Source organism: Sardina pilchardus, chromosome 7, assembly GCF_963854185.1.
Source record: "Sardina pilchardus chromosome 7, fSarPil1.1, whole genome shotgun sequence".
Taxonomy (NCBI): Eukaryota; Metazoa; Chordata; class Actinopteri; order Clupeiformes; family Clupeidae; genus Sardina; species Sardina pilchardus.
In genome coordinates, this window is record NC_085000.1 from 31,385,338 (window position 1) to 31,400,337 (window position 15,000).

The 15,000-nt window shown below is 46.6% G+C and overlaps 1 protein-coding gene across 1 annotated transcript in view; it reads right to left on the minus strand.

Annotated features, from left to right (window-relative positions):
• Nucleotides 1-6,714: 6,714 nt before the first annotated feature.
• LOC134088122 (membrane-associated guanylate kinase, WW and PDZ domain-containing protein 3) overlaps nucleotides 6,715-15,000 on the minus strand; it is an 88,811-nt gene continuing 80,525 nt past the window's right edge. The window contains exons 14-19 of the mRNA XM_062542052.1: nucleotides 14,256-14,456; nucleotides 12,902-12,981; nucleotides 10,324-10,470; nucleotides 9,579-9,717; nucleotides 8,493-8,580; nucleotides 6,715-6,844 (exon numbers count right to left, since the gene is read on the minus strand). Of these exons, the coding sequence (XP_062398036.1) occupies nucleotides 6,838-6,844; nucleotides 8,493-8,580; nucleotides 9,579-9,717; nucleotides 10,324-10,470; nucleotides 12,902-12,981; nucleotides 14,256-14,456 (662 nt within the window). The 3' untranslated portion in view covers nucleotides 6,715-6,837. The remainder of the gene's footprint in view (nucleotides 6,845-8,492; nucleotides 8,581-9,578; nucleotides 9,718-10,323; nucleotides 10,471-12,901; nucleotides 12,982-14,255; nucleotides 14,457-15,000) is intronic.

Sequence of the window (15,000 nt, forward strand, 5' to 3'; positions counted from 1 at the left end):
AAAAGCGGAAGGTCTTTCAGTAAGTAGAACTCTTTCAAATTCTAGAACAAACAGTCCATGTTCTTGGCCACTCACCCCTCTCCTAAAACTGACCACGTTCCTTCCTCTCTTCCTCACCCCATGGTGAACTTCAACACAACTCAAAAGCGCAGAGTCGGGGATTGGTACTCGTCTCCTCCATCCATGTAGTCCCTAAATGGTGGACATCTACTCAGACTGATCACTCGGTTTTCAACGAATTTGATTCACGAGTGTTCACGACAGCAAAATTATTTAGGTTCGTCTCGAGTAAGACTTCTCCTGGAGCATCCTTTCTCACTGCACGCGCGCGGTCAAAATGACGCTCTTCTTTCCGCGAGCTTCTGGATGTAGCGCGTGCGACACGCTGCTCATCCTTAACTTGAGAACCGTGACGATTTGATTAACCTCGAGAAATCCGTACAGAATCCAATTACATACGATTCATGATTTAACCGCTTTTTCACGCACATATTTCCATAACGGAAAACAGCATAGATGGATGCGGAAGTCATCAAAACAGACTATTTCATTAAAAAAAAATAAGTCCGGCTAATTCTCTAACTTCTGCCAGATCCCTTAATCATTCAAAGCGTTGCAATGGGACCAATGGCAAGCAATGCTGAGTGCGTCTGCGTCCTTTCAATTTGGCAAACTGCAGATACTGGCATTACTGCGGCTTTCGCATCACTGGTAGATTTCCGTTCGCACTGTGAAACGCGCGCACAGATACATCCTTAAGAAGTATAGAAGCAGGATCTCGATATCTGAACAACATTATGTTTTGTGACAGGCGCAGTTTAATCTGTATTGGCTGCGTTGCCAAGTTTACCTAAGTTACTATGTGAGCAAAACAGCTGAGAAACGCAATTATAGGATGGGGGACGCTTTACGCACATATCATTTTCAGCTGAATTATGTCTTCAGAGTAAAAATAGTCCTCCTGCCTTCAAAATCACTGAGATGCTTGTGCTTACATCTCGCAGGGGATTCAATTCCAGAAGAAAAAAACTGGTTAAAAGTTGTTCGCATCGATCTGACGTTTTCGCGGTCACGGTAATTTAACTCATGCCAACCTGTCACATTAAGTTCATATAGGTTCTAAATCCCCGTCGCAAGGTTTCCGCTTCAGCCAATTTACCAGCGCAATTTCCCCATCGAATATCCATTAAACGACCGCGCTCAGAGCCGCCGGAGACGTGAATCATCAGAGAGAGCGGTGACAGCTAAGCAGCGCGTCTTGCACTGCGGCGCGATCAGGGAACTGCCATTTTGCCTCTCACGACAAACGCGCGCTCCCCTGCCCATCTTTCTCAGCGCTTCCGTGCCGTGCGCACTGCACGAAACTGTCCCTCCCCCTCCCCTGCCTGACTCCCAAACTTTTTGCGCTTAGCCAAGTGCTTCCACCAAACCGTTATTTGTTTTCATACTTACGCCCACCCCCATTCATGTTTGTATGTATGCCCAGTTTACCATTGACTGAGTCAGTGATTATCATTCTCTGCAGGAGTGAAACCGCACTCAGGTATCACAGCATTTGATCGCCAGTAATGCATCACTTCAAAGCCCGATGATTCTTCAGCCGGTGAACCTGCATTAATCGGAGGAAATACTTCACGGTGGATGCCCGGGTGAAGCACCTGCTACAGAGCTTCGTGCCAAAATGAAAGTGTTTATGAAAGCATTGAAATGTGGGTGAGGAGTTGATTTCCTCTCATGACTGCATTCCGAATCCTTGCCATCCGTTCACTCAGTTGTGATATAATCTCTGCAAATGCACAGGTAACAGATAACGCACACTATTTGGAGAGCTGTGTGCGTGGGAACTTTAAAATCGACTCGCTGCTGCCATCTACTGTCAGAGACCGGATATATCGCTGACTACTACATCAGAGTTTACAGTAAAATCACCACTGTTTATTTTCACATTTGGTTAAAACCTAAGATTATTTAATTGATTTTAAAAATAAATAAAAAGGAAAATGCTCTTATGGCGTAAATGACTGCACAACTGTCACAAACCATGCTCAGAGCAGGAATTCTGGGCTATATCTTCAACTCAATCCCTTGTGGCCTAGTTTACTGCAGAGGATGGATTATGTGATTTAGGCGATGCAGCAAACTACACAGAGACTCCCTGTTTATACTTGACCCAGTCAGAAAGAGCAAAAGTGAGAAAAACGAAGTGAGAAAATGTGGTCTGCATTGTAGCTCACAAGAATAAAATAACTGAGTTTCAATTAGCACCTTAATGAAAATGATTGGTGCAATTTATGAAGAAGGACGTGACCCACTGATAACGGTACTCTCTCCTCACTTCTCTCTATCACTTCTATGATATACTGTAACCATTCTTCCATAAACATGAGCTACTGTACATGGGTGTCAACAGTCCTCTGCTGTGCAGGAAAACATACAAAAAACACAAAAACAAAGATATTTTCTATATATTTTAGACTTTATTGTTACTTTCTTTGATTTTTGATAAATGTGTTTATTTTATTATTGATAATAATACTGTAACAATCATAATATAAACAATAATATTATAATAATGTAAATATGTATAATAAACTGTACACTCTGATTCATAGAGGTTATGCTTATATTTATATATGTACACACAGGATATGTCATGAAGATAGTTTCGATTACAATAAGCCTAGAAACACAGGAACACTGCATTCTCCATAGATGAAAGGAAACCAAAGCCAGTTCAACCACATGAAATCAAAAAACATTCCCTGCCATTCACACGCTGTCTAACACACCAAAGATACGCTCCCCCAGATATACACTGTCTAGACAGTGTCTCTTTTTATTGCAACGTCTATGAGGGTACATCTCATAAGACAACCTGAATGAACCTCTATGGCCCAGACCGGCTGGGGAGGCTTCGGGTGGATGTTAAAATATCTCTACTCTCTAATTGGCTTACATTAATAATGTCTTATTATGTTATTATACTGGAGTATATTTGCCATGTACACTCAGATATATATTATCAGGTGTTTTGTCTGTAATAGTTGACTTGACACCCACATTTTGGCAGATTGTTTACAAAATATTATACTTTTTCATTTCAAGGATGTCAATGTCTTCCATGCTGAATCCATTGCAAATCAATTATGAAAATAAACACATCTGTCATATGTACTGTCTGAAATCAAGTTTGTTGGCTACATGGTGGACCAATGACTTACATTATATACAAAAATCTATATGGATGACTTTGAATGTAATGTCTACAAGGCATTTCGACAAACCAGCAAACCTTGTTTATATACTCTGAAAAACCCCATAGATAGATAGCCTATTAAAAAAATCTCTTTAAGACCCCACCCCCACCCCTTCACTACAAGGCAAAGTGGGCGTCCGGGAAAGCAAAACAATCAGCGAATGCTCCGTACTCTCTCCATGCTCATGGCCTCTAACGAACCATCAATCTGACCTGGCCCAGCTCCACTTAATGCTGTTCAAAAGCCAATCAGGGTAAGAGCCCTGGGCCTGATGGGGTCTCAGACTCACGGGGCGCCTATTATCTCAAGCTGAGGACTCCCCTGTCCGTCTCTGCACTCAGAGGAGACTACGCTTGGGGAGCTGTTTGCCATGTAATGCATCAAATCCAGACTTTGCTCCAACCCAAATGATATATTATGGCTTTGCACGGCTTTACATTGTCCATACATTTGACCCCATTTTGGAAAGCAGTTTGTAACAGTCAAACAGGTATTTAAACAGTGTATAGTCTGACATTTGTTTACTCTCTCTCTCACACACACACAATATTTAATGCCATCTTTGTGGTAAGAATTTCCTCATGTTGCAATGGGAGATTGTTTAGTGTCTATGGAATGGACTTTGGATATTCATAGCAGTTTAACAGTTCATGGCAGTGGTGTTTCAGTATAGTCTGTTTCCAAGATCTATTTACACAGTCTTCTTCTGCCTTCTTCTGGAGGGGGTGGTAGTATGAGTGTTGTATGTGTGTGTGTGTGTGTGTGTGTGTGTTGTGGGGGGATTCTTCCAGTGGGTATAGGCCACATTACGGCCATGTCTCTCTGTGAAGTGGTCAGTGACAGGAAATCAATCGGGGGGCTTGAATCCGCTCGAATCTCAGGGGATGAGGCTGGGGAGTGTGTATGTGTGTGTGTGTGTGTGTGTGGGGGGGGGGGGGGGGGGCTTGAGGGTGGGGTTGATGGTGAAGCAGAAATGCAATGGATCATCCTGAGTGGCCACTTTCATCCCTGGGGCCACGACATCACAGAGGCTGCGAGAGGAGGTCACCCGGGTTCAAGGTTAACGACAGGAAGTAGGTCTGGTTTCCAAGGCAACCGTGAGGGGGCACTTGAAAGGGGGACGCATATTGGGAGCTGGGCAAGCCGAAAACATCATGAGCCGACAACATCGGTTGTGTTCAGGCCCTCACTAAAGGACACACGCACGCACGCACGCACACACACACACACCTGTGTGCTCATATAACAATCCACTTCCAGAGTCCCAGCTCCTGAATTTGCTCTATAAATGGAGCTTTTCTTGCAGGAACTCTTGGGGATCCACCAAAACATGTCAGTTAGAAAGGAAGCAGCAGGTTTGATGTTGCACAGGGAAGAAGTGATGAATAAGGAACAGACCCCCACTCACCCCCCCCCCCCCCCCACACACACACACACACACACCCGACACACACACACACACACACACGCCACTTCAGCCATGATCTCGTCTGCACCATTAGGGAACTACTCACTCAGGAACTCCCGGCAGGAACCTTTTTATTGCTCTCTTTGGCGAGGTAATGTATCACTGAACACACACCTGGAGAATTGCTATAGACCCCACTGAGGGGGTGGCTTCAAACACCACACAAGAACCACAGAGACACAGCAGAGGCCAGAACCAAAAGTACCAGAACTATATATGACATGACTTGACTTGACGTGACACCAGTGCTCACTACCGTAATGAACAGGAGAAGTGAAAAAATACTTTTTTTTCCCACACAACACAAGAGTGAATAGTTTACAAACTGAGAGAGAGAGAGAAAGAGAGAGAAAGAGAGAGATAGGTGTTTGGACAGTTGAAACAGAAGCAAAAAAAAAAACTTTTCAGTGAGGGTTAGAGAGAGAAATTAAAAACTGCGATTTGAGAAATGAGAAGGGTGCCCAGCTATAGCAACCAACTTCTCCTTTTAGTTCAGCCCAATTCCTTCACCTTCTCGTTGCAAAATTGCAAAAGAAAATAAAATTCGAAAAAGTCCACAAAGGTCAAGGCTGGTCCGCGAGACCGACCGAAGGAGCCTTTAAAGGGTTTAATCAGTGGATGAACCTGGGCACTCCTCCTCCTCTTCCTCCTCTTCCTCCTGCCGTCCAGGCCAGGCGGTTCCCCTGGATGACCCGACGGAGCGTGTGCGGGCTGGGCGTGAGCCAGGGCCCGGGGAGGGGCGTCTTGTGCTTCCCGCGGCCGCCATCGGCGGACAGGACCAGGGAGAGGCCCGAGATGCTGGCGGCGGTGGTGCTGGCGACCGACACGCTGGCCCCGGACTCCGACTCGGCGTACTCGGACCCGGGCGAGCCCAGGAAGGAGAAGGGGTGCGACCTGGACGAGGTCCGGCGCGGGGGACGGGCGGCGGCGGGGGGGAGCCTCTCGGAGGCGAGCGGGGGGAGCACGGGCACGTAGAGCTGTGGTTTGGCCCCCACGGGGAGGACAGGGAGGCCGGAGAGAGCAGGGGGCAGCATCCGGTGGGGTCTCCTCTGGCTCTCCTCTTCCTCCTCCTCCTCCTCCTCCTCCTCCTCCTCCTCCTCTCGCTCCTCCACGCCAGGACTCCGTGGCGCTCTCTCTCCACCCACCTCCACCTCCACCTCCACCTCCGGCTCCAGCTCAGGCTCCAGCTCATGCATCCTCTCCCTCTGTACCTGGGAGGCCCACGCACGCACCCTCTCCTCCTGCTGCTCCACCTCCACCTCTCCCTCCCCCTCTCCCTCTCTCTCTCGCTCCCACCCTGTCCCCCCATCACCTTCGCTTCCCCATTGAGGTTCACCTTCCTCCTCCTCCTCCTCCTCCTCCTCCTCATCTCTCCTCCTGCCTTGCTGCTTCACCCACTCTTCCTCTCTCACCTCCTCCTCCTCCTCCTCTTCCTCACTCTCCCACTCCTCCACTTCCTGCCTCCGGCCTTGTCTAGGCCTGGGCAGTCTCTGATTGGGGATGGGCATAAATCCGTGGTCTTCATCACCCTCTTCCTCAACTTCCTCCTGCTCCTCCTCCTCCCCTTCACTTTGACTCTCCAGCCATCTCACCCTCTCCATGCTTGCACTCTTTCTCAGTCCGCCACTCCTCCGATCCTTGCCTTTTTCTTTCCCTCTCTCTCTCCCTCGCTCCGGCCGTGACCTCACTGTGGCCTCGTCCTCGCTGTGGTTCTTCCGGGTGTTTCTGGGTAAGCTCCTCCCCTTCCTCCGCTCCGCCCCGGCTGACAGTGATCTTGACCTTTGACCTCGGCCGCGACTGCTGGGCCGATCAGCCTCCTCTCCCTCCTCCTCCTCTTCTTCTTCCTGAGTCACTTCGGCAGAGTCGGGGTTGATCATTCTCCTCCTCCGCCTCCTCCTTTCTTCTTCCTCTCCTCCTACTCCTCCTCCTCCTCCTCCTCCTTTACGTCTTCTCTCCGACCGGCTTCGTCTCTCTGAAGAACTGGGGCTCCTGACCTTTTGACTTTGTGACCTCCCCCTCTCCCCTGCCCGTGACCTCCGACCCCTCCTGTCTACTGCAACCAGATGCGACTGAGGGGGGTGGAGAGAGGAAGAGGGGAAGGCTGCTGCGCGATTACGGCCTGCGGGGAGAGAGAGGGAGAGAGAGAGAGAGAGAGAAAGAAAGAAAGAGAAAAGAGAGATAGAAAGAAAGATACAGTGAGAGGCAGAGGGATAGTAAGGTAATAGAAAGAAAGAAAGAAAAAAAACAGAAAAAAAGATAGAGGGGAGAGGAAGAAAGAGAGAGGGACGGTGAGAGGGAGGGATAGCCACAACTTTCTTGTATAAGAAACAATTATCTCAGCACATAAGCAAAGCAGCTAAACTAGCAAGTGAAGAGTGTGCCAGCTGTCTCATTCTAGCAGAAATGAAATACCAGCACGCCACTCCAAGTGATGTCAGTGTGCTCTGTACAGCACATCATTACAAATCCTACTGTCACTGTGACCCGCTTTAAAATGGCTGCCATTCATTCACATCAAATTCTATTCATGCCAGCCCCTCATGAGGTAGATTTCTTTCTGAACGTGTCATTCATTTAGATGATAACACACTAGAGGTTATAAATAGTCTTGATGCACTACAGGCCCCCATTGAAATGCAAATGTGCATGTGTTTTGGACCATTATATCAGCTTAAGACGCCGCCACAAGTAGACTAGGAGTGGGGTCTTCAACACAGACTGGCATGGTTATTAGAGCTGCTGTTCGAAGCAAACTTTGCTCAAAATGGCAGAAGACTTAAATGCAATTCAAAACTTTTAGTTCATTCTCTTTTGGGAATTAACATCATCTAATTTTCCCACTGTAACCTTTAATTAATCAGGCAATTCCCTTGGGTCTTCTTGGCTCTCTAGAGAGCAACTTCGCAATTACTGTTTTAGCAACAGTTGACACTAACTTAGGGAGTTTGAAAGCCACTGTTAATCAAATTCTTTGCTCTAAGTTACCTGTCTCTGAGAAAAACACATATTTCATATTCACACTTGATTTTCTTTCATTATACCACTGCTTGTTCAAATTTCCTATTGTGATGCACTGTTTGGAACGTGCATTATTTTTCTATATAATATTTAAACTTTACACTTATCGAAGTGTAAAGTCCCCTCCGCCTGCGGCGTCGGGTCCTTATTACCACTTCGAACGTGCATTATTTTATAAACGCACGGCGCGTCGTTGATTATCCCTTACATAATATTCTGTTCTACTATACAATATACCATCAATACTATACTCTACTATTACTATACCATGATACTATACCATACTCTACCATATTATATTATACTATACTATACCATACTCTACCCTATTATACTATACTATACCATACTCTACCATATTATACTATACTATACCATACTCTACCCTATTATACTATACCATACTATACTGCAATATACTGTACTGCACTGTACAAACTATCCTACAGTATACTATACCTTATCCCAAAGACCCCAAACTGCACAACACCACAACACAATTACGAGACAGTGATTCTGAATGACTGACAGACAGACAAGTGTGGTGACAGAGGAACACAAACAGGGACTAGGAAATACCCACCAGCACAGTTAGTAAGACAGTAAAGACAGTTAAGACGCTGACTATGAGCAAGCAGAGATAGAGGGAGAGAAAGAAAGAATGAAAGAGAGAGAGACAGAGAGAGAAAGAGAGAGAGAGAGATGTAGATAAACAAAAAAATGGAGAACTAACAGGAACGACTACCAACCGCGTATTCTCTGTCCGGCCGATGACATAGAAGCAAGGCTCGCCAAGTTTGGAGTTGGTCATACAGAGAGAGAGGCTGGAAAGCTCCACTAACACAGAGAGAAGGAGAAGAGAAGAAACAAGAAGGAAAGAAAGAGAGAGAGAGGGAGGGAGGGAGGGAGGGAAAATAGAGAGAAGAAAGAAAGAAAAGAATGAGAGAAAGAGACCCGACACACACAGAGGAAGAGAACAAGAGAAGAATAAAGAAATGTATGAGAACAGCCGTAGAGAACCCAACAGACTGTTAGCCCACTAGTAAATGCAGCAGGAAGAATTGAACCCAACAGACTGTTAGCCCACTAGTAAATGCAGCAGGAAGAATTGAACCCAACAGACTGTTAGCCCACTAGTAAATGCAGAAGGAAGAATTGAACCCAACAGACTGTTAGCCCACTAGTAAATGCAGCAGGAAGAATTGATTCCAAGTTCATTTATTTGCCCAGGAAGTAAATAATCAATCAGCAGGAAAGGTGAGTCTGAAGAGGCCCACACTGTGGTCACTATTGTCACTATTTCACTATATTCTATAGTGCAAGAGTGAAGTGTAATAGAAAAGAATAGAACATTTCCATCACTGCAGTAAGTGATGTGCTTGCTGTTCCGTTCCAGGGTTAGTAGTAATAGTTCATACTCCTGTAGCACCAGACTACGGGTCAGCTCAGATTATCATCCATAATCCTCAGCCTTTCCCTTTTCTATTTACTCCCTCCCTTTCTCTCTTTCCCAACTTCCCTCTCTCCCTTATCCGTTCCCTCTCTCCTTCCGTACATATAACACTGACACCTTCACCAAAGCGCCCTATTGTGTACACAACTACTGTACCTCAAGCCCATATCCCACTAACGCCCCCTTGTGGACAGTATAGTGCACAGTACATATCTGTGACCATTAGTCATAATTCTTTACCTTCTGACCTCTTTTCCTCCTCCCATCCACCCTTAATCACTCTATTCCTCCATCTCTCCCTCTCTCCCTCCATTCTTCCTTTGTATTTGGATTTTAACCCCCCAATGCCCCCCACCACCCCCCTGGCATCGTTTGGTTGTACCATAGTCGGGCACGTAGCCGTTGCCCCTCTTGAGCACCAGGTGGATGTGGTGACCCGCCGTCCTGATCCGCTCCACCGCCTGGCTGTGGGTCATGCCCGTGGTGCTGTCGCCGTTGATCTCCACCAGCTGATCACTCACCTGAGGGGATACACGCACACACACACGCACACACACACGCACACACGCACGCACGCACGCACGCACGCACGCACGCACGCACGCACACACACACACACACACACACACACACACACACACACACACACACTCACACACACACACACACACACACACACACACACACACAAATACTGTAGAGTTACATACCGCAGTCCCTACCCTGATTTAATATTGGTTTGTACTGGAGGCTCAAATTCCTGTCTGTTAGCTTTGTGTCCCTTGTGCGTCTGTAGAGAGATGGAGATTTATACGCTGCCACTCCAGACAAGTTTAATGAAGTCTTGGGAGGAAAACACACTCTTTAAACTACACTTTCTGTTAGTTAAGGAAAAGCTCTAGGGTTTGCATAGTCTTCTTCACTAACAAGTTTTCAATACTTTCAAACTTTCAAAGTGTGTTTGTGGATGTGGACGAACACACACACACACACACACACACACACACACACAGACAGACACACAGACACAGACACACACACACACACACACACACACACACAAACACACACACACACACACACACACACACAGACACACACACACACACACACACACACTTTTGTACCTGTATCTTGTGGCTGCGTTGGGCAGGCCCCCCCTCCATGAGTCCCAGCACATAGAGGCCCATGTTGTACTCACTACCCCCCCTCAGACTGAAGCCAAATCCAGTGGACCCTCGCTCCAGATCCACACTGTAGTACCTGGAGTCCTGCTGCAGGTCACACACACACACACACACACACACACACACACACACACAGAGAGAGAGAGAGAGAGAGAGAGAGAGAGAGGGAGAGAGAGAGATGCAGTCACACACACACACACACACACACACACACACACACACACACACACACACACACACACACACAGAGAGAGAGAGAGAGAGGGAGAGAGAGAGATGCAGTCACACACACACACACACACACACACACAGAGAGAGACAGAGTCAGAGGAGAAATCTCCTTTAGTGTGACAGGTCCATTCATCCTCCAGATTAAGTTGAGCACATGGGCCGGCCCCTTGGCAGGAGCGATCACCTCTGTGGTCAGTCCCAGTGGGTGACCCCTCCCTCTCCCAGCACGCCACCGGCCCTTTCATCATCTCACCACTCCTCTCAGAACACAAGAGCACATTCTACACCAGGGCTCCGGCTCGGGCTGCTCAACGATTCCATCTCCGCTACACAAAGATCAAAGACTCTAGAACTTTTCGCTGTAATCTTTGACTAGGATTCTATTTCAACTACAAAAGGGTTTTTATCCGGTCTACAAAATGGTTTCATTTGATCTACAAAATGATTCGGACTGATCTACGAAAAGGCTCTTTGTCATTAGCGTGCCCTCAAATCCTCAAACTAAAAGAACTACTTTAAATCTTCAAATTATGGCCAAGGTCTTTTATTTACGTAGGCTGCACAAAGCGCAGGCCTTTATTTGGGACAGGGTTACTGTATATTCAAGGCAGGCCTCGTTTCTTTTGTGCGTTTCATTGTGAGACATGCATTTTGTTTGGAGCGGCATACCGGTAGACTATCAAAAGCAGAATATTTTCGGTTTGGTTTGGGAATTACTGTTGGACTGTTTGATCATATTGCTAAATGTTGGGACTGATCTGGGGGGTATTTGATGGTTCACTGTTAAGTTTCATGTAGTTGAAAAAGTGTCTGGATTTCCACCCTGCTGTTTATTGGGAGACAAGGAATCATTCTTTCAATCGTTCATTAAACGTGCGCTGTGCTGTAATGGAAACCTTGTTGCATAGCCAAGTAGTCTAAATTGAATTATTTTGTAATTCTGCATGAATTACTTTTGTATTCAATTCATAGGATGGAATAAGGACGGAATGCCTCGTGGCAACAATTATGTTTAAATGTAGAATTGCTTCAGCCTCTAGCAAGCTCAGACGGGGGCGGCAAGTGACAGGTAGCTTGAGAGACCCATGGTGACTTTTCATTGGCAACAGTATTAAACCACACAACAATATAAAATATCAAGAAGAGCTCTTTTGTTTCATTGAGTTAAATCAAAACACTGTCTTCTAGTGCTTGTGGACTGATAGCTCTACTGGCAGGCAATTATTACTGTAAAGGCCTCGCATCTGGCTGTTATTATGCTACAAATAGAATCGCGGCCATAACAAGAGGATTTACGGTATGAAGGACTGCACTTGAGGCATTTCAGATTACAGGGCTGAGAACAGATAAGAGTATGATCTCTAGCACGGGGCAAACAGAACACATAATCTGAGAACAGATAAGAGTATGATTTCTAGCACGGGGGAAACAGAACACATGATCTGAGAACAGATAAGAGTATGATTTCTAGCACGGGGCAAACAGAACACATGATCTGAGAACAGATAAGAGTATGATTTCTAGCACGGGGCAAACAGAACACATGATCTGAGAACAGTTAGGAGTATGATTTCTAGCACGGGGCAAACAGAACACATGATCTGAGAACAGATAAGAGTATGATCTCTAGCACGGGGCAAACAGAACACATGATCTGAGAACAGTTAGGAGTATGATCTCTGGTGCAGGGCAAACAGAACACATGATCTGAGAACAGATAAGAGTATGATTTCTAGCACGGGGGAAACAGAACACATGATCTGAGAACAGATAAGAGTATGATTTCTAGCACGGGGCAAACAGAACACATGATCTGAGAACAGATAAGAGTATGATTTCTAGCACGGGGCAAACAGAACACATGATCTGAGAACAGATAAGAGTATGATTTCTAGCACGGGGCAAACAGAACACATGATCTGAGAACAGATAAGAGTATGATTTCTAGCACGGGGCAAACAGAACACATGATCTGAGAACAGATAAGAGTATGATTTCTAGCACGGGGCAAACAGAACACATGATCTGAGAACAGATAAGAGTATGATCTCTGGTGCAGGGCAAACAGAACACATGATCTGAGAGCAGTTAGGAGTATGATCTCTGGTGCAGGGCAAACAGAACACATGATCTGAGAACAGATAAAAGTATGATTTCTAGCACGGGGCAAACAGAACACATGATCTGAGAACAGTTAGGAGTATGATTTCTAGCACGGGGCAAACAGAACACATGATCTGAGAACAGTTAGGAGTATGATCTCTGGTGCGGGGCAAACAGGACTGACCTCTGCTCTCACCTTGGGTCGAGACCTGTGGCCCTTCCTGGTTCGGTGGTTTGTGTCGAACTCAGCATTGTCTGAGGCATCTAAGACCAAAGGCACACAGGAACAGGGTCAGCGTGCCACAAAGGGACAAATGATACAGTATACTTTCAACACCAACACCTTGACCTAAAAAGTTGAGGGATGGAGATATGTGTGTGTGTGTGTGTGTGTGTGTGTGTGTGTTTGTGTGTGTGTGTGTGTGTGCGTTTTGGGGGGTGGAGAGTAATATGTCTGAAGTGTAATACAAAGGAGGTGTGTGTGTGTGTGTGTGTGTGTGTGTGTATTTATGTAAAGTGAAGGTGTTAAGGTGTTCCTGAACCAGCTGGGAGAGTGCAAAGGTGCAGGCTGCTTAGAGCTCCCACAGGACTAAATGGATAGGCACTCTACTCTCGGCTGCTAGGATGGGAACATAATGACAGTGTCTGGGGGACTCCTCTGTGTGTGAGTCTTTGTGTGTGTGTATGTGTGTGGGGGGAAGTTTTATGTGGATGTGTGTGTGTGTGTGTGTGTGTGTGTGTGTGTGTGTGTGTGTGTGTGTGTGTGTGTGTGTGTGTTTGGGTGAGGGGTGAGAGGTTTAGGAGAGAAAGTAAGTGTGTGTGTGTGTGTGTGTGCGTGTGTAGTGGAGGAACATCTGTCAGAGGATAGGGAGAGGGGTAGTGTGTATACTGTATGTGTGTGTGTGTGTGTGTGTGTGTGTGTGTGTGTGTGCGTGCGTGTGTGTGTGTGTGTGTGTGTGTGAGAGAGAGAGAGAGAGAGAGAGAGAGACAGAAAAGGTATTTGGATGCTCCTGAAGCAGCTGGCGAAAGGCAAAGGGGCACACAGTACAGAAATCCCCATAGAACGCTTCAATATGCATGATATATGGTGTATGTGCGTGTGTTCACTTCAAATGAACTGCAGGTTAGACACACGTACAGTACATGTCATGAAAATTTGCTATATGTTGTTTGAACAGTTTGCGTTTGAGCTTTGTGTGCATGTGTGTCTTAAATGTACATGTGTAAGTGTATGTGCACACATGCATGTGCATTTGTGTGTGTGCATGCGTGTGAATGTGTGTGTGTGTGTGTGTGTGTGTGTGTGTGTGGTTGTGTGTACGCAGGCCATCAATGTGCATTGAAGCGTGGTACAATTCCGTTTTTGGCACAGCATACATCTGTGCATCTGGATGAGGTCAGTTTGCGTGCATGCGTGTATGTGCGTGTGTGCGTGTGTGTGTGTGTGTGTGTGTGTGTGTGTGTGTGTGTGTGTGTATCTTTGTGTGTGTGCCAGTGAGTGCGTGTGTGTATTGGATAAGCGCGTATCCTCCACTCACGTGCGCTGGAACGCGGTACGATGGTGAGGCGTAGCGTGTTCCCGGCGCGGCGCAGGATCTGGGCGAGTTCTCGGTGAGGCAGCGTGACCACTGGCCGGCCCTCCACCGCCTCCAGCCGGTCTCCGGGACGAATCTGACCACTCCGGGCCGCCGGGCTTCCCCTCCGCACCGTCACGAAACGATGAGGGAGGAGAGAGGTGGCTAGAGAAAGAGTTGGAGGGAGAGAGCGAGAGAGAGAGAGAGTGAGAGCGACAGGCAGGGTAGAGAGGGAGCAAGAGAGAAAAGAGATGAGAGAGAAAGAGATGAGAAAGAGAGACAGAGAGGGAGAACAAGAGAGAGAGAGACAGAGAGGGAAAGAGTAACAGAGAGAGGAAGAAGAGAGACAGAGAGGGAAGGGAGAAGAGAGAAGTGGCATTTTAATTAAATTGCATAATAACAACACAGTTGTCTGTAGCTAAGGGCAGAATGACAGTCTTGCTCTCATATTACGGAAGGAGACAAACACTAATGTAGCCATAAGCAACAGTAGCTCTTCTGAACCATAACATATAAGCTATGAGGCCCCTGTAAACAGAACGCTTGCCTTTTAATATCAGTCTACATTCCAACCTGGAATAAAGAGTGGTGACATGCAAGAGAGAGACAGACAAGGACACAGAAAGAGACAGAACGTTTCCCCCTTTGAGAATGAATAAACTTAAAGCTGCTCTTAGCGATATCACACAGTAGCCCCGTTGACATGGAC